General features: G+C 43.7%; 1 protein-coding gene across 1 annotated transcript in view; it reads left to right on the top strand.

Annotated features, from left to right (window-relative positions):
* The window catches only part of TGS1 (trimethylguanosine synthase 1), a 28,248-nt gene extending 22,210 nt beyond the window's left edge, over positions 1 to 6,038 (top strand). Inside the window, exon 13 of the mRNA XM_076329697.1 lies at positions 5,745 to 6,038. Within this exon, the coding sequence (XP_076185812.1) occupies positions 5,745 to 5,861 (117 nt within the window). The 3' untranslated portion in view covers positions 5,862 to 6,038. The remainder of the gene's footprint in view (positions 1 to 5,744) is intronic.
* Positions 6,039 to 19,586: the final 13,548 nt, after the last annotated feature.

The following is a 19,586-nucleotide window of genomic DNA, read 5'->3' as shown; positions in this document are numbered from 1 at the left end:
AATAATGCCTTTTCCTGTTAGAGTTGCTATTAAACCTCTGCAAAATGTCCCCCTTTTCAGCCAGCTATTTTTGTCCCTTATACTAGTGTAGGGTAACAGAGGGAGAGGAGCAATGCTGCTTTTTGGGTAATATATATCAAATAATAATATTCTTTTTTCTTTTAACCATTTTTTGAGTAGTATTTCTTCATCAAACTATATATGAAGCTTTACACTTCATAAAGTATTGGAGTAAATTCCTAACATAAACTTTATGGTTAAGAGAACTGTTAATTGTTGATTGCTGTCCATGTCAACTGTAATTCTGTAAATTTGACAGACCAGACAAGATACTTGCGTTTAAAATTATGAGCAGAAAGCCGTAAGAGGCAAAACATTGTCAGGTGGATGGGTTTTTTTTAGATGGCTGCAGATAACTTACTATTCAGTATCTGCAGGAGGAGTTTTTCCCCGTCCTTAAAACTTTAGAGCGCACCTCAAGGGTTTTAAATTAAGCCTGTGCAAAGGAAAGGTTCTGTCTTTTAACTTTCAGTCAAGACTGTTTTTTTCAAACATTAGTCAAGACTCTAGCACTGCAGCCTACATTCTCTATGACCACATCACTGTGATGGATGAGAGAGTTTTCAAAAATCTGTGTGTTCTTTGAACCTTGCTGAGAGAGGAAGCTGACCCAGCTTTTGAGGAGCATGGGTCCATTGGAGGAGCACGGGACAGTGGGTGTACTACTTCGGGATGCAACAGCAGTGGCACTGGGAGGATGCGCTGCATGAGAGCAGCTGTGTGGTGGACGTGGTGCGACATTTCACAGATGTGTGGGAGATCCAGTGGGAAGCGATAAATGCTCTGCGCTAGCAAGGTGTTCACAGGCATATGCTCTTCTAGCTATGTTATTTATGGTATTCTCCCATGAGATTCCTACTGGTTGACTGGAACTATATAAACTGGGATCGTAATACAAATTGGCAGCCTCTCTCCACTTAAACTAGCTAGTGATTTATTTGTTACCAGCCAGTTGTAGTTCTGTCCCTCAAGAGCTGACCTACCGGCAGTCTGCTTGGTGTTGTATAGGTTTGTAACACAGTCCCCACTAGGAAGACCTTATGGGCTGCATTTATTCACTGAAGATACTGTGTTTTTAGAAACTGAAGCAAGGTGGGAGGCAGGGAAAGGTTTACGTTAGTCTTTATGCACTGTTGATAATTCTTTTTTTTTTTTTTTTTTACCAGTCACTTTTCAGAGCTCTTCCTGTTTTCTGTATTGAAAACTTTGTGTGCGTCCTTACTGTCTGAAGACTTGCTGACTGGTGCAAAACTTTATAAATTGGGCAGATTCCTGGGTTTGGGGTTTTTTGGGTTTTGGAGGGCGGGTGTTTGGTTTTTTGTTGTTTGTGATAGCTATGCCTAATTTAGTGAAATTTCACTGTTGTTGGAGCTTTTGCTGTCCTAAATGTTGGTGTCTCAGACCTGGCTTATATTCCAAATACTGCCAGAAGATACAAACTACCTTTTGTTCCTTGTCTAGTGTGTAGAGTGATTCCCTGAGCCCAGAATTAAGCAAAGTGCTCTTGACCTTGATAGTCATACAAAGAATACACATCATGCAGGTATTTTTCTTTTTTTCTTGCCTTTGTTCCCACCTCATCTTCGTCATCCATTTTGAGAGAATCTGGAGTTAGACACCGAAGCCTCGTTCTGTCTGCAAGCTTAGTGCCTGGATGGGAAGATGTTTGCTGTGTTTCTGTTTTTGAAAGTCCAGTTGTTACAAATCACTGGTCAATGAAGGGAGTGTAGAGATGGGTAAAACTCATTTATTTATTTTAATTCTGTCTGGTGTCATTCAGAGAACAGAAAATCATACCAGAGAGATCAGTTTAATAAAAGAATATATGGTAACCTCTGTGAATTAAGAAATTTGATGGGAGGCTGACTAGTAAAACTACCACTGGCCCCGTTCGTTTAGCTATGATTTTAGACTGGAGACCTAGCCAAATGGGACCTGCCAAGCAATGTCATGTTTATTTAGAAGTAAATATAACAATAAGCAAAGCAGGGAGTGAGAGGCCAGGAGATGAACTCAGATTAATTTGATTGTATTTTTAAGATGCTTGGGTATTAGGGGAGTTGGCAGGTAAAAGACTGTGGCTTCATGTGTTTTGCAGGCTGATCACTTCTGAGTTAATGTAATTGCATACACTTCAGCTGTGACTATCATGTTTATAACGGCAGCTTTTAAGCAGCTTACTTTAAACTCACATCTGTTCCCTGTCCTTGATAAAAGATAAAGCCAGAAGATATTCCCAGTGTACACCAAGCCAGAGTGGCACTTCTGGACTTCAGTCTTCCTAATGCTCATAGCACTTTAATACTGAATTGTAGTTTGCCCACCTCAAGTTTAGAAAAAACCAATAAATCTCTTGCCTGTCAAAGGGTGGCAGCACCACTGTGGCAGTGGCATAATTCACCTGCAGACCTGTACGTTTTGAAAAATGCTGCCTGAGAGCATTTTGTTTTATTATGTTCAGTGTAAAGAATACCATTGCCTTTTTTTTCCAAGTGGGTTGGGATTTATTTTTTCCCCTAGCCTTTAGGTTGGTTGCAGGGAGAGGGGGTTCCTCTTTTTGCTGGTGTTCTATAAAATGAAATGAATCACAGTGTCCTTGTGTGACTGCCTATCAAGCCAAAAAGCTTGTATTTCTCGTACCCCAGAAAAGTTTCTTGGGGGGCGGGGGAAATGATGATAAACTTTTTATCCACAGTTACCTTAGTTGGTGTCTGGAACAGATAGGAAGTTACTTTACTAAAGGAATTTCAGTATGATAAAAAGAACCTGCAAGGCCGGCAGGAAAACCTTCCGAGTTCAAAAATACACCTGACAATACAAAGCAAGTTTGCACTTTAAGCAACTTGTGCTCTTGAAGTAATCTTCCATGTTCATTTCCCTTTTCATATTCCTCTTGTGATGTCTCCTATTTTAAACTCGAGACCAAACCTGCTGGCTACTTTTTTAATGCTCTGTGGCTGTCTGTAGTTGCGGACTATTTCCATCAGCAGTCGCTGAACTGAAGGATGAAGCATCCAGGTGAGAGAGATGCAGGGAGGCGTTAACTGAAGCTGCATCCTTTGCCTCTGCCCGGGGAGGTGTGTGGCACGTGCAGAATTACCCAGCGCAGCAAAGGAGGCAATATCTGCCCCCCAAGTACGTGGGTTTGGGCTAAAGAACAAACCAGGATGAGGAGAGTTGCCAGCAGGGAATTGTTGTATTTGCAAAGGAAAATGCAAAATAAGCAAATGTTGGACTAGTCCAATTTTTAAAAGAAATTAAGAAGCCTTTCTGTACTCACCATTGTAGTTTCTAAAAATAGGTAAGCACCTTCGTTTTTCTCAAAGCATCTTTCCTCAATCTGCTGTTATTTTTAGAGGGCCTCCCTCCGCCAAGCTGGCACCTTTCTGAAGCTTGGTGTGTGGCAGCTTTCCCTTGTTACGCCATCAGGGTTGACTGAGCCCTTCCAAGGAAAACTTGGCAACTCCTACATAATTAAATTTGCAGCCTCCAGCAATTTACAAATAAGCATCGTCGCAGAGGATTTGCATTTCTCTCCTCTGAATATCAGGGGGGTTGAGGAGCATGCGGTGCCGATCCGTCCCTGCGGAGCTTATGTCCATGTGCTTATTTAGATTTTTGTCACCTTTGGGTTTATCAAATACTTTTAGTAGTCGTTTGAAATTAGCCTTAGTTATCCCGGATTTAACATTTAGAGACTAGACACAGTGTATGTAACTTCTTGGGTGTCCTTCGGTGGACACCACCCCTCAGCGGAGGAGCAGCATTTGCCTGTGTTACCGATGAAGCATTTTGCTTTACTTGGTCTTCTAAGAGAAATATTTAGTAAACACTTGTGTTCAGTATCAATGCATTCGTCATACTTAGAGATGCTAGTGACACAAATTGTGCCCTGAAAGCGGGAGTACGTAACCCCGAGACAGGAATTTCAATATTCTTATGTTAAGTTGACTAATCAAATTAATATTGTAGAATACTTAAACAACACTAGCTATAAAGTGCAAAGCCTCTAACGCTTTTTGGAAGGGACATTCCAGCTTTTGTTCGTAATAAATTAGATGTACAAACTTAACGTCTTCCTAGAAAAAAAATGTGGCTCGCCCCACATCGCTTTTAGGATTTCAAGTAAGGAAAGATAAGTTGTAAAATTAACATTCCTGATCACTTGCCAATTTCAGATTCTTGTGCTATTTATAAGTCAGCCAGCTTCTGCTTTTTTACTTAAGTGGCAGGTTCCTCTTTGACAAGAACATGGAGACTTTTTTCCTATTACCATTAAAGTGAAGGATGAAGAAAATGCTCACACTTTTGTTTTTGTCTGCAGAAACAAAAAAATGAAAAGGGGAAAAAACAAAACAGAAACGTAAATGCTTAGTTTAGATAAGTGTGGTAACTTTCTGGGCAAGTCAATAAAGGTTCAAAGTATAATGTAGATTAATCTGTTATTTCCTCCTGATAGTAGGCTGTTTTTTTACTTAAAGTAAAATAGAGGAAGTTCAGCATGTTTATATTTAAACCTGCTCTACAGAGTCAAGTCTCAAAGGAGTTTAGAAGTGTTAATAATGCAACCTGAACTTTAAGTTTCAGCTGCTAACATCACGGACTGCTTGGTTTAAAGATCAGTTAAAATCTACTGCAGGCTTGTAGACCTTGATCGCTGTATGTCTGCCCGGGGAGTTTCCCTGCATAAGGAACTATAGAAATAGTTTTCCTGTAGCACGCAGGGAAAACAGCAGCACGGAGCAGAACTGGCTGTGGAGCAGGGACCCCACCGCAGCACAGGTCCTCGGGGCCCACGGTGTGGGGGGAAAAAGCAGTCGACGCTCAGTTTTGGTGGTGTTCTCTTCCTTCTGTCTGTGTGGTCTGTCCTGGTGAGAAATCGGTAGCCTGTGTGGCTGTCGTCCCTCAAAGGGGTGGTTCTAGGCATCATGGGTAGGAGCAGGAGAGGAGAGAGTATTGCATGCTCCAGCCCAAAATGCAAAGTCCGCTGCAAAACGTTGTCTGTCTGTAATCATTAAGCATTAAAGGCGTGCACCGGGCTCAGTCAACAGAGCATGAACAGTGAAATTCTCACTCCAGTGATCGTAAACACGAGAGCTGGGACCAGCGCTGCCTGATGGGCTCTCCCTGCCTGCAGTTACTCAGCTGCCCACAGCCTTACCCTCAACGCTGCCTGAGGCTCCAGTGCATGCAACAGCATTTTTTTTGGTCGCAATAGCAACAACAGCAAACTGTAACTGTTTTTTGTGAGCTTTTCTGCCTGTTTGGGGTTTTGGGGTGGTTTTTGTTTGGGTTGGTTCTCCCCCGCCCCGTCAGTGCAACCTTTATGCTTCCTAACTCCAGGATTTGGTTTTACTCTTCCCCCAAAACTTGGGATTTTGACACCTCCAAAGCACAGTTTACAGCTTGCTTTTTGCCGCAGCTGGGTGTCTCAAATGCCAAGTACCCTGCAAACCAGAGCCTAGCATCTCTCGCCTCAGCACAGCATGTGAAATGATGACTATTTATCTCTAGTTCTGAAGTACTGTTATTTTTGTGGCTTGGGGTGAAGAGGGATTTTTTTTAGTCACAAGAAAGCCAGCCAAAGATGTGTTTTACATGATATTTCACGTGAATAAAAGGTTTGGGGTTTTGCCTCTTTTCCTGTGCATTGATTGATTTGCTTTTTGTTCTTTGTTTTTCAGGTGGCTTCCTTAGCAGGGCCAGGAGGGAAAGTTGAAATAGAACAAAACTTTCTCAATAACAAACTGAAGACAATAACAGCTTATTTTGGTGATCTAATAAGGCATGACATCTCCTGAACTCAGCGTGGATTCTTCCAAACCCAACCTCCCTGACTGCTGCTTTGCTTAAGCTTTTGTACAGCTGGCTGATCAAAAATGACTTAAAGCCATTTGCCGCTTTAATTTCTGTTTACAAAAAAAATTGTTCTGTTTATTGCTACTGTCAATAAATGTTTTATAATAATTTTGACAAAATTCTAAACATAGAGTAGCTGTCAATGTAGGAAAAAAGCTCTTTATAGAATGCAGTCTTGCAAGGTTCAAGTCCAGCCACTTGAAGGGGAGTTCAGGATTTCTTTGCAACTCCCACATGTGCTACGTCTGTACTTGCTCTGGTTTTGAGCATTCAGAGGGTCAAGAAGAATAGCCTGAAAGCTGCTGTGTGTCAAGAACTGCTGTCTGTGCTTGAGAAACAAAAGCATCTGAACATCAGGTGGAACTAGAAGGTCAGGTACACCACCAGAGGTTAACCGCAGTTCACCTCTCTGGCTCCATGCTCACTGGGAAACCTTTTCAGCTTTTCTTTGTAGGGTGAAGGTCCACATATTTATTACAGCGAGTACTCTGGCTTGTTGCAGCACAGGGAGAGAGCGGGGCATGTTTGTGGCTGGTGGCAGGGCTCTACCCTCTGGGTTTTTTTCATTTTTTTCCTCCTTGCCAACCCTCTTTGTTACAAGGATATTTTGAAGAAACCGTCTAACTGGAGGTTTGTCTCAGTTACCAGAGGGATATGTGTCCCCCTTCTTTTTGAGGCCTTTTGGATCCTTGCACAGGCTTCAGGGAGGGCAGAGGGAGCCCAGCTCTGCCTGGGGAGGGCTCTCCGCTCCCACTCGGGTTTGGAAGGGAAGAGTGGCTTTTGGGTACTAATCCAAGCGGAAAAGGAGGCAGGTGAGAAGCGTCTAGGGCATGGATATGGCGCTCTCACTGAAGTGCACTTACAGTAAGTACCCAAGATCAATTTTGAGCCTGTTTTTGAGGTAAGAGTGTAGGAATATAGTTTGTAAGACAATGAATTAGTGCTGCTTCTCGTCTGCTTGGAGCGCAGCAGGACGCTGAAGGCAGCAGAGACTAAGTACTAAACCATGCATTAGTGTCGACAAACAAAACTCTATAGAATAACTGTGTAGAATAACCAAATTAGAGGATTCTTTTTTTCCCTCCTTAAGGAATGAAATTCAACTCTTCAAATCAAATCTTCAAAGTTAGGAGACCAAAGTGTTTGTGTGTGTATGGGACGTTAAAAAACACGTATGCAACCTGACTTGGTGCAAGTTTGCAGTGCACTAAAATAAACAAACTTGGGACATCATTTTTTTCTAACTTTACTGTCCATCCAGTACCAGACAAGTGCTAAACTGTTAATGACCGTTACATCCATGCTTCATGTAAGGTATTTTAGATTACTTTGAAGATAATTTGACTCATTTGCATCACTGCATTTTGCCACTGTACTACAGCGAGGAAGAAGTGCTGTGATAGTGCCAGCCTCTGTGTCAGTATTTGAAGGGAATTGTAAAGGAAAGAAATTATCTGCTCTTCAGTATCCTGTAGAAGTTTGTTACTAGGAGGCAGGGGAGGTTGGCAAGAGTGCTACTCTTACAGGAAGTCCAAACCTACCGTAGCAGTGGCACGTGAATGTAATGATGCTGTTAAGTTTTCACTACAAACTACAAAAAAAATCCGGGAGAGTCATGAAGCCAAATGAAGAATAAATTAATTTATGCTGTGTATGTCACAGTAGTCGGACTGTTCAGTGCCCAGTATGCAAAATGTGGAAGCTGAAATATGACATAAAAGGTACGACATGTACTGTTTTAATGTTTACTTCCAATATAATGAACTTACTGGGTAAAAGGAACTATTTATCAAAGGTCTCTGTTGAGCTTTGTAAGCACATGAAGCACCAAAAGTGGAGGAATATCCTTGTTCGTGGCTGTTCCTCTCTGTAACCAACAAGTGCAAAAGGTCTTGTTTTTATTTTTTTGTTTAAATACAACTTGAAGTCAGACTACACTCTGCTGGGTTGTGATAAATGTTTGCCCTCAGCTTCCCACTCAGACAGAACAGGTGAAGTTCCCCAAGGCTGTGAATCAGTCAATCTGTTAAGCCTAAAATACATCTATGAGTATTTTTACTTCATTGTTAGCAATTTCAACCAACAAACACTTCATGGAGGACAGCTTCATTCATAATACGAGTTTCTGTAAAATGTTACTCTGCTTTATATTGTAGAAATAAAGTTAACATGGGCTGAGACACAGTTAAATTTCTGGACATCTCATGCCCAGAGTTTTAATACCCTTTTTGGATTCAAGTAGTATTTTGCATATGATATGTTAGGCTACAAAGAAGTTATGTTGCTACTGTAAAGTAAATACTCAAAGAGGTTTGGTCTTGTACCAATTTTAAGCCACAAAATAAGCTGTAGGAAAAATGCAGAATTTTTTTTTTTTAGTTAACTAATATTTGGACTAAATGCAATAAATACATACTGTTTTATACTTTCCACTGTGCTCTTGAGCTCCTAATCTCTTAGGTTTATCTTAATTAAATCCAATATTAAACCAAACTCATCAGTTTCTTTTGCTGGTGCGTGGTATGAAGAGAAGCGATGGAACACACAGTTAAAACAAGAGCATTACAAGGCTGAAGCCTAATTGCAGATTCTAAGGGGAGCAGAGCATCAGCAGGGCTGAGCAGCCCTCTCTTCGTCGCAGGACAGTTAGTGTTGTGCCCTTCTCTGAAGGAGGCCCCGTTAGTGTTATGATAAAAAATCACTGTTCCGTGAAGTTCTCATGTGCAGGTTTTAGAAAATCTTCCCCAAATGCAGTGGTTCTGAAGTAACATCTGGGTCTATATGTGCAACTCAGGGATTATATAAACAAATTAACGTTACACCACAGTGACCATGGTAACATTTAGAAGAGGGAAACCCCATAAATAGCACAAGGAAAAAATTACTTGCAGTAACTCATTGAACAAATCAGTAGAAAATTGGGTCATTTTCACTTGGTTTACTCTCTCTGCTGTCATATGCCTCATATTCACTGTTTGCTTTAACTGTCCTTCCCCCCCCGACCCCACCACTAATCTTCCCGCCTCCAAATACCAAGGAAGGAGGGTAGTCCTAACGAGTAGCATGAACTAATTTAGCATTGCTAGTTTAGCCTTTCCAACACAAAAAATCTTGGTATTCCCGCCACTGGAATATCTTGGTGTGGTCCAGAGTACTTAAACAAGGTTGATTTTCAGTGGTGAGGAAGTTTTAGATTTCTGTATGAAAACAGAACAGAGATATTTTTGCAAGTGTGTGGTGCAGCAGCAAAGGAATAAATGCTCTAAAACCGGACTTGACATCGATTCAGACCCTCTCCTGTTTCAGCTGTCAGACGGTGAACCTGTCAAGCGGTCCAGCCTGCTCCATCGGTGTATTACCCATTCACACGCTCCAGGGAAGTACTTGTAAGAATGATGCTGTGTTGATTCAGTTAAGTGAAGTCCCCCAAATGCCCAAAGTAATTAATACAAAAAAAAAAAAAAAAAAAAAAAGGCAGCTTGTTACTCGGGAGGCTGCAGAAGTGATCACTAGCTGAAAGGAAGCAACAGGAACAGCTAAAACCAGCTGGAGTGATTGAATCTAGTGAGGCTGGAGATTTACCCAAGCGGTGAAAATCCTAGCTGCAACCATGAAGGGAGGAGGCTGGAGGAAAGGCTGACTCTGCAAACAGGGCTCGTCCACCCCAGAGTTTGGTTTCCACCTCTACTCAGCGTGGTCCTGTGGTGTCTCTTAAAGATGCCCGAGGCTTTGGTAGTGCCTGAGCGATGCTGTGAGCAGGGCTGTTGCCCGGGGCAGAGGTGGGGATGGCAGCAGCCCACCTGGGAGCCGTGACTGCGGCTGGGCTCTGCTCGAGGGTTTCCCTGTGTCGGGGAATTCCCCAGCCGGGCTGCGCACACAGCTCTGCAGAACCCCTGCAACGTACAGCAGGGTCCCACCATCTACCTTCTCTTTCTCCTACCAACCTGAGTCAGCCCTGGATTTCTCCATATAAAGACCCAAGGATCGGTGTCTTTTTAGCACATGTCATGACAGGGCTATCTCTGGGTGTCAGGGAGCATGGTTCTGCCATCAGCCCCCTGTGCACTCTTCTTCAAGTCTCATGCAAATGCGTTTTCTGAGCTCTTCCTTTCGGCACATCTCTGAGGTCTTGGCCTGTCACCTCGCGACGTTCCAAAACCGGAGTGAGTTTCAAAGTGCTTCCCAGCAGCACAGGCTTTGCTGAAAACCCGAAACGTCGCTCTGGGTTTCTGGGTTCTCAGACTGCTGAGGAAAAAAAAGTACTGTTGGAGGCAGTCTAGGTCTGATGACAGCGTGATCCTTCCTGTCTCTCTCTGTGGCTCAACTCATTTTCTTCCTTTTTCTCAAGGCTGTGCTGCAATCTTGTTGTGAAACCCCTGTGGCTTATTAGGGGAGTGCAATGGCATCACCAGAGCTTTAGCACTGCATAAACATGAGTAAAGAGGCTGCCAGTGTGCCTTTGTTGTTTTGGGAGTAATGAAATACCTTTCCCCAGTCTCTTATCCTAAAAATGTGGCCAAAGAATGGGCATCGAAGAGGATATTCCTCTGCATAGCTATTGCAGGCTGAACTTACAATATCAGCGCACCGCTACCTAGAGCTCTGGGGGTTCGTCACATTGTCACAGTGTCAGACACAGCAATGGTGATGGTGGCAAGAGCTTTTGTGAAAGGCGGTGTTATGATCTGACAGCAAAACCTATCCTAAGGTATTAATTAAATTGTTCCAGGCACCGGGACAGCCTATGATTATGCCAAACAGGGGAGCAAATTGTACGCTCTGCTTTCCCCGTATACACCAACTTAATCTGAAAGTCTGCCTAGGAACGTTAAATACTGACAGCTTTGCCCAAGAAAACTCCAAACTGGCAGAGCCCATTGCCCGGAGGGTCACTCCAGGGGGCACCACCCATGCCAAACATCCGTGCTGCTGCGGGAATGATTTCCGTGGATGCAGGTTGCAGCTGGGCTTATCCAAGGGGTTCCCTTGGACCTCAAAGCGTTTGAATGTTCCCAGCAGATGCAATGTTATCTGCAGCTCAGGCTCAGACCTGTACTTTTGGAAAGCGACCATCCCCAGACGGGAAGCTGGAGTTCCCCAGGAAGCGGCTGTGCGGGGAACCCCGGGCTGCGGCTCCTGCTGTGGGGGAAACAGCGTTCCAGGAAGTGCTTTTAATGCTGGGTTTTGACACCGAGAAGCCCAGTTCTCCCAAGAAAAGCGAGTCTCGTGGAGGTTCTTCACCTAATATGGAAATTAGCAGCCAGCGTATTCATTAACCGTGTCTAGAAGAGGTGCTGTTAAGAGTCAGGTGTAAGAACAGCCTTTGTGGTCATGTAATGTAGAGCGGGACGTCTCCTACCAGCAAGTGCTCCTGATGGCTCAGGAACGAGCCAAGTACTGGGAGCAGGACAGAGTGCAGGGCCAACGGGGCAGTGTTCAGGCTGTAGAGCTGAATGCCATGGTGCCTGGATTGTAGCTTCTGCAAGACACGCTGCTTGTGTCCACTTTTGCTCTTGTTGCCAAGTTTTGTGACTTTACTGGCAATCTTTTGATTTTTTTCTGCAGTTTGTAAAGAGCATTGTCTGAAAAAAAAAAAAAGAGCTTTCATCTAAAAATAAATCTGTAGTCCTTGCAGTTAAAAAAAAACAAACAAAACCAGCTGACACAAAAACAAGACCTGGATGCATTATAATAGTTCAGAAATCAGATAAGAATGTCCAAAATGTAACTATTTTGCAATTGCTTAGTAGGCAGGTCCACCTCATGTTTTGGCCTGAGGCACAGAGATGGAGAGAGGCTGATGTGATTTTTCAGCATTTGGGATTGACCATGCTGCTTGTCTCTGTTGCTGCTCTGATTTCTCAGCTTTAAAGACTGGGGGCATTTATTATAAATAAGTTAAAGTAGGAAACAGTCTGACTTCTTGCACGTTTATTTTCTCTGTTAATGAGAAGAATGACCTAATCCAAAATTATTGTCACGTGTTATAAAAATTCAAAGTGGAGAAATCATTTAATCTCTTTGCAAGTAGAAAACCAGTTCACAAATGGATGCAGTGGCTGCAGAATCAAGGTCTGCCAAGAAGAAATCCAATTTGGCTAATCTGGCAAAATTAACACTGTTCAGTTAGCTAAAAAAAATGAGCTATACCAGCACAGAAGACTCAGAAAACCCTGGAATATTCATGATCTCAACTGAGCCCAGAGGAGAAACCAATGGTGAGCAGCTGTTTGACAGCTATGAACCATGGCAGAAGTGAACCCGAGTATGTGGCCAGCTCAGAGCATGTGGACAGACATGATAAGTGGTGGGGATTAGGGACCTGGGAAAACTGCCAGGAGAAGAAATTCCAAGGAGCAGGGGGTCCCAGCTTGGAAGTCAACTGCTTGGGTGAGAATTAAAAAGAGCCAGAATTTATGGATCATGGTTTATAGGTATCCGGTCTCGCAAAAAGTTCATGAGTTTTAAGAGAGAAAGACAAAGCAGATCGTCATGCCCAGGCGAGTGCAGGTGTTTGTGGCAATGCCTGGGAGCAGACCTGGATTGGTTTGCTGGTGCTAAAGATGCTGCTGCCTCGCACAGCAGGACCATCGTGAGAGGAATGGCAAAATCCATGGCAATTCGCAATAACATAGATAAAGGAATATAAGAAAAGATCCAATTCCTGCTGGAGTCCAGGTTGTGTTAAGCAAACGCTGCCTCTTCCTTTCCTCTCTTCGTCTGCAATATGAGTTTTGTATTGCCTTTCAGGCCATGCAGGGAACTTTATTTTTCATTTGCATGAGAAAAGCAACCAGATTACCTTGGTGACAGGTGTCGAGTCATGTTTTTGAGACTACACGCCGAGTGGCAATGCTACGATCCCCACCAGCAGTATCATTTTCCACATCTTATCGCAGAGGAAGTAAATACACGAGCTGCTCCGTGCTGGCCACAGCAGGACTGCCAAGCGCTGTAGCACACCAGGCAAACTGCATTTTAGGGAAAAATACCACAGATGCTTCAGCTGGTAGGCCTGGGAGCCAGCTGTCCTGTGCTGGGGGTAAAGAATAACTGGCCAATGTGACCCGAATAGGCAGCAGGGCGGTACCGGGTACCCTCTTCACAGCATCTGAAACACTTCAAGCTACCCATGGGTCTCTGAAGAAAGCCGGGGGAAGGAGGCAGTGCAGCTGGTGGCCAGCCCCCATCTATGCAGGCTAGCACCTGTGCTGTCCTTTCCTGGTTAGTTTGTCATTAAAAACATGTCAAAATGAGTCAGTGGCCTGAGGCGGTGACACTTAGCTGCTGAGGTGTGATAACTGTTAGTTTTCTGGTCGTAAGAGAAAATGGCAATGCTGCAGTTTGCTGCTCGCACTATAAAATGTATTTGCCAAGACCATTGGGCAACCCAGATTCCAATCCCCAAATCAGTGTCCAGAGCCGTGCAGGGGAGGTTACTACAGCTAGGTCCACATGGGCCATGCAGCACCCTAGGAAGGGAGCTACAGAGGAAAACAGCCAGTGCAGAGGCCCCATGCAGCACTTGTCGCTGCGGTTTTATCACAGAGCAGCTCTAATCCGGTCCCGTGGGCTGAGTGCGCATTGGTGGTCAAAGTGGTCTTCTGACTACGTTTCCCCTGGCAGGAATGCAGCTTGCACACTCCAAGACTACGCTGCAACGTGAGCCACAGTAAGGGGGGCAACCACAAAATTAATTTAAAAAATGTGTTCTTGGTCCAAATTAAACTACCATTCTAGAGATACCTAGAGGTAACAGGTGCCTTACCCAGGGACTGAACTCCAGCTCAGCATCCCAATGCTCTCTAGCTGGAAGAACTGGAGGGCCAACTGGAGCTAAAAAAAAAAAACCTCACTGCTAGCCATCTGTGATTCTTCTTACTTCTATGTCTGTCTGTCTCTACAGACAGCAACTGAACACTTCTACTTTGCATGTCAATAAAATTTCACTTTGCCTTCAGTTAAAATTCATTTCAGTTTGAGCTGAGTGATTTCAGGCTGGCTGGCAAACTATCAGTATCTCGTTCTCTAGGGAACAGCAGTCCCAGCTGGGACTGTGAAAGCAGTGCCCACCAGCTGCAGGCAAGGTCCCTGTGAAAGCGGAAGGCACAGAGCTGTTCCTCCACCAAACCGTGAGGGCTACGAAGCAGCAAAGCAGTGAAAGGCAGCGGAGAACTGGAGTATCACTGGCATAGCACATGACCAGGAACACCCAAATCCTGGCTGCCTCTCCAAAATTATCATTCTTTTCCTTCCATGGCATTTTCTGTGGACTAAAACTGTATGTCACCTCATGTGAGAGCTGCACCCTTACAGGTGTTGGCTCAGAGATTAATTTAATAATAAACATTATTCTGTTAATTATATATCTACCGTGGGTTTTCCTAAAATATCAGATGCTGCTATGTAAACACCACAGTTATCTAGACAGGTTACCTCACACACTACCTCCACCTCTTTCCCATTCATCTCGATCTTGTGAGGCACCAAGTGCGCAGGGATGCTGTCCGTCCTTACGCCCGCGGGTGCTCGGGACAGTGCAGCTCTGAAGCCGCGATGCAGAAGTGGAACTGCTGGGTGTAACTCAGAAAAGAAATGATGCAACTCGGTCTAAGAAATTAATGAAGTGGTAGCAAGTAGGGCAAGATTGTTTTGAAATAAGAATTAATTATTGTTGTATACTAGGCCGATTATGCATCCGGGTTGAGATGTACAGAATGGGTGGGCTACGCTATAGCTGGGAGAAGCCAGGCACACAGCCAGCCCCATACAATGTGTGTGTTTGTGCGGCTGGTGGCAAGCAAATCCGTCACCCTCTTCGGAGAGTACTGTAAATGTGAGCAGGGTCTGCCAGATGGCAGACATCCGGAAAGACACAAGGAGAGAGCAAAGCGTAACCGCATTGTGCGTGGCAGTAAGCAGGCTGGGTCTGTCCACAGATGGAAACTTGCAAATCACAGCCCTGGTGCGAGCTCATGGGAAAACGCTGACAAAGTCAGAGCCCAATTCCCCAGCCTCCTCTGCGTATCTGAAAAATCAGGACAAGGGTCCGGATCGATCTCATCTTCTAAGGTTGCACAAATCTGGCGGAAATGGCAAGCCTGGATGTGGCTGAGCTGCTCTTGGTGTAGGGCACACAGAAAGGCTGTAGGAAGACAAACTGACTTACAGTGCTCTTGTAGCTCATTAGCTCTGGGGCTAATTAGAGACTGGATCATCCTGTAGATTATATCAGACTAAAATTCCAAAACCAGAAAGTACAAGGAATGCAAATATGTTCCCTCTTCCTCCTCCCGCTTCCTTTGCTTGTCATTTTCCATGGGCAGCCACAGGATAAGGTATCCTAGAGCCGCTGAATGCCAACGTGGAATGGAGGGGGGAATTTTTATGTAGCTGTTTTCTCAGTTGCGTTATGCTGCTACTTCCAAAAATTGAATTCCATGAACTGAAGACAAGAATGGCTGGAAGAAAAGAAAGCTTTTTTTTGTTTTTCCTCCTACCGCATCCAGTCTGTATTTGACTAAGTTTCTTGCTTCTTTGCAAAACTTTTTGTCTTTTTTCCCTTTCAAGGCAGGCTGAGGAAACAGAGAGCAACAGGGGACTCGTGTCCTCCTCCCTCACCTCACCTGCCTCGACTCAGGAGACATGCAGGCAAGGACGAGCTGCAGCTCCATGGCGAGAGGGTGCTTACCTGAGACTTCTGGCTCAAGCAATGAGTCTCTGTGCAACACACTTTCTGAATCGCTCCTCTGTGTGATAAATAGGGCCAGTCTTTTAGCTTCTGGTATCCTTAAGTTTTATTCTTATCCCATATGAGCCAAAATAAGAGAAGTCTGAGACCCCTGTCTGGGTCCAAGTGAAAACAGGTAGCTCAGAAAAGTTAATTTGATTTACACCAAGGGACAAACCTGTTTGGACAAACCGGTATGTCTTTTTGAAGCCAGCTACTGATATGGTTTTTTGAGTTCCACCTTACTCCAGTAACAAAAAGGCCTAGCAGAAACACCACGATTTGGGTGTTGGGCTGCGATATATTTTAACACCTCCTGTGCAGCAGCTCTTTAGACCATGTTGGGGTGTGTACATTTGTCAAGGATTGACAGAAGGGTGCTTTGTAAAGATACGAGGCTCTTCCACACTGCTGTGATATAATGGGTTGTTAGTGACTTGTCAGTTCATGTTTTCAATTACTGTTATTACTATTATTTTAAAATTGTGGGTGTTTCTAAAATTGCTTTATATCAGATAATAAGTATACTCATTCTTCAGTTACAGTAATTTGCATTCTGAGTTTGATTTTGCCACCTCGATGGCTCCAAGAGCTGGGACTGGTTACCACATACACAAAGCTCTTAGCTCTTTTCCATTAATAGATTACAACCTCCTAGTTTTAACTCTTGATGTCCCAAAGACCACCCTTCCTGCCTCTGTCTCTTCTGTGGCTCATTCCTGTCGTTTCTTCAGAGTTTCTCTCCCACCAAATGATATGTCTTGCAAAGGAGTGCCTCTTTTTGACCGAAATAAAAACACAGTCCCTAAGCAATTCCCATCCCTTGGCATGTCGCTGTAGAGCACATTTACTTGAAGCGGCCCTAGTGAACAGCTTCTGTATTAGCCCCTCCTGGGCCGCTCTTAGTTTCCTACCAATTGTGCACGCATTCCCCAGCCCCGGGAGGGAACACTTCAGATCATTGCCAGGCTACAGCATGGAGCAGCCCGAAAATGCCATGCGTGCCCATCTAGCTGAAAACAAAGCTGGTGAGCAGTGGGTAGAGCAGGGAAAAGTCTTGCTTTTAAAAACTGCCTTAAAAAAACATCCGAGTCTGACCTAAAAATAAGCAAAGTAGCAGAGCAAAGCAAAGAGAGGGGAGGATTCGATAGTGTGGCACTGCTGGATGCAACAACAGCTTAAGGTATGTTATTAAACCAGAAAAATGTTTTCCTGAAAAATTTACAGTATTTCACTGGAGAAAGCCCTAAAGGGACGTTTCAAAGGAAGAACAAACCAAAGAAAGGAAAAAAAAAAAATCCAGACGAGCTGAAACCTTGGAAGATGGGCCACAAGGACTTGCACTGAACTGACGAAAAGAGACTGCATTATCTAATAGAAGTGACCAAATTAATTTCTTTTAAAGCCTTGTTAGGAGGCTCCATATGCATTTTATGGTCCATCTCCTGGCTGAGGAATATAATTTTCTCAGAGAGAATCAAAATCTGCCTTTGTAATGATTGGGAGATACATAGAGCCCTCAGACTGTGGTACAGTTAACTGTATTTCATTAGATAAACAGTTGTCCTCCTCACCAGACTACACATGCATACCATTCAGAAGCTAAAGCCTGTTTACCTTGTTACCTACCCAGAAGTTTGCTGCTCTCCTATTGCCAGACGAAGCATCTCAGCTGGTTTTCTTACAGTATGAAAGTAAAGGAGCTGCTGGCAGATATTCATTATGACACGTCATCAGGTTTGAAACTCACTTCACACCTTGGCTTTGCCATCAGCCAAGTCCCAGGCCCACTACAAAGCCTGGGTTTTTCTCACAGATGGTATGGGGTTTTCTATCTGTGCAATAGCTCAAATTGCTCAAATAGCAAAAGCATCCTCCATTTAACTGCCAACGTGGGGGGAGAAGAAATGGCCATACTGGAGCTCAGGACAGAACCAGGTCTGTTGATCGCCGCCTGGATGTATTTCCACACAGGACATCTCGCTCCGACTGCAAGATGAAGCTATGAACTGGTACGTGGCTTTACTGAAGGTGCCAAAAGAGCCAAACCGACTTTTTGTTAAACATGACAAGGTTAGAACATACTGGGTTTATTTTTAAGGAAAAAATATACAAATGTGCTCCTATTTCTAGCACATTTATTTGATTTCTAGCAAGTCTATTTGTAGCGTTTCCACCAACACTAGGAGACAGCTCCCTAACCTAACCTACCACTGGTCCACTTACTGCATACGACCAACACATCCTCCTTTCTGTGGTAGTTGGGTGTATTAATAAAGCAAACAACAACCCAATAATAACGGTGAGCTCAAAACCCTGCTCCTGGCTTGGCTGCTGCCAGGGGCCACGTTGTAGATGTGCTGAACTCAGACACTTTCCCTTGTTTTTTATGTGCTGGGGAGACCTGTCTTGGGGTGCCAGAAATGCCACGGAAGCCATTTAACTCTTCCGTGAAGGCTTCAGCCCCCAAAAATCCCCTATCTTCAGGAGAACAGCACCAACCTGTTACACCCTGCTGTTGAGGGAGATTGTAGCTCGTTAAGATGCAATGAGTAACATGTTTGAAAATGTAATTAAAATGTTTTTCAATCATTCATAAATACTCTTTTAATGCAGTGTAAAGCTTGATAATGTCTGTGTTTGTACTTTGACCTGATGAAAGCTCTGAACGGAAACTTACACAGTAGGTAATATTTACTCTGGCAGTGTGTCAGTAGGCAATGTCTACTGCTTTTATTGCTCTGTGGAATAAAAGTTTTGAATTTTGCTCTGTACTGAACTGTTTATTGTCTTGAAATTGGCAGCAGTAACACCCAGCTGGATGCCGATATGTTTTGTGTTTGTGAACAGGCTGATCCATGGGAAACAATCTAGCAGACAAATCAACTTCTTCATGAATTAAACAAAAACTTTACTTGGGTATGAGGCATTTGAGCCTGAGGGAGCTATTATTTTGGAAAAGGCCCATAAAAGGACTTTTTAAGACACGGACTTTGTGAGTTTTAAGTATGATATTCTTAGACTGCCTTTAGTTATGCCTTGCTTTGCATAACCCAGTGGACTTTTATAAAACAGTATCTTCTATGTAAATGGTGCTGGGGTCCAAAGCTCTGAATTGAAAGTCAAAACAGAGCTCGGTGTCTGGCCAAGTTGTTAGCTGCTTAAATTGTTCTTCTTCTGCCTCCCACCTTTTTTTTCTGCCTTGTCCCTGGGACAGGAACTGCCATTTCCTATCTGTTTCTCTATTGCATAGCATTGAAAAAATCCTTCTTATAAGAAAAAGAGAGGTAGAAAGTTTACCCAGAAATAGCTGACCGCTAAGTACCAAAAATAAGCTTAGCATGTAGAGATAATTCTGTGTGCTTAAAGCCAGTCCTCTGGCTATCAACTCTCACAATCTCATGAATGTCATGGGATCTGATGTTTTCTTAATTCTCTGGCTGATGGTAATCGAGGAACCACATGATAATCTTGACTTCATTAACACAATGAAAAAATCACATGTAAACTTCTAGCTTTGTGGTTGCTGAGAAAATATGAAGCAAGACAGTCTTAAATCCTGAAGGTAAATAAAATCATCTGATGGTCATTCTGACCCTTTATTCACTCCTCCTGGGTTAACATGCCTACTGTTTCTTGGCTGCTTCTTAGACATGACCACATAAAAAATTGGTTCCTAGCTCTGGAGCCCTCAGCATAAGAAAGACATGGACCTGTTGGAGCGGGTCCAGAAGAGGGCCACGAAAATTATCAGGGGGATGGAACACCTCTCCTATGAAGAAAGGCTGATAGAGTTGGGGTTGTTCAGCCTAGAGAAGAGAAGGCTCCAGGGAGACCTTATTGCAGCCTATCAGTACTTAAAGCGGGCATATAAAAAAGATGGCGGTAAAATTTTAGCAGGGCCTGTTGCAACAGGACAAGGGGGAATGGCTTTAAA

The sequence above is a fragment of the Aptenodytes patagonicus genome, chromosome 2 (genome assembly GCF_965638725.1).
Source record: "Aptenodytes patagonicus chromosome 2, bAptPat1.pri.cur, whole genome shotgun sequence".
NCBI classification, from domain to species: domain Eukaryota; kingdom Metazoa; phylum Chordata; class Aves; order Sphenisciformes; family Spheniscidae; genus Aptenodytes; species Aptenodytes patagonicus.
Note: the sequence above shows the minus strand (reverse complement) of the source record. Positions and strands in the feature narration are given on the sequence as shown.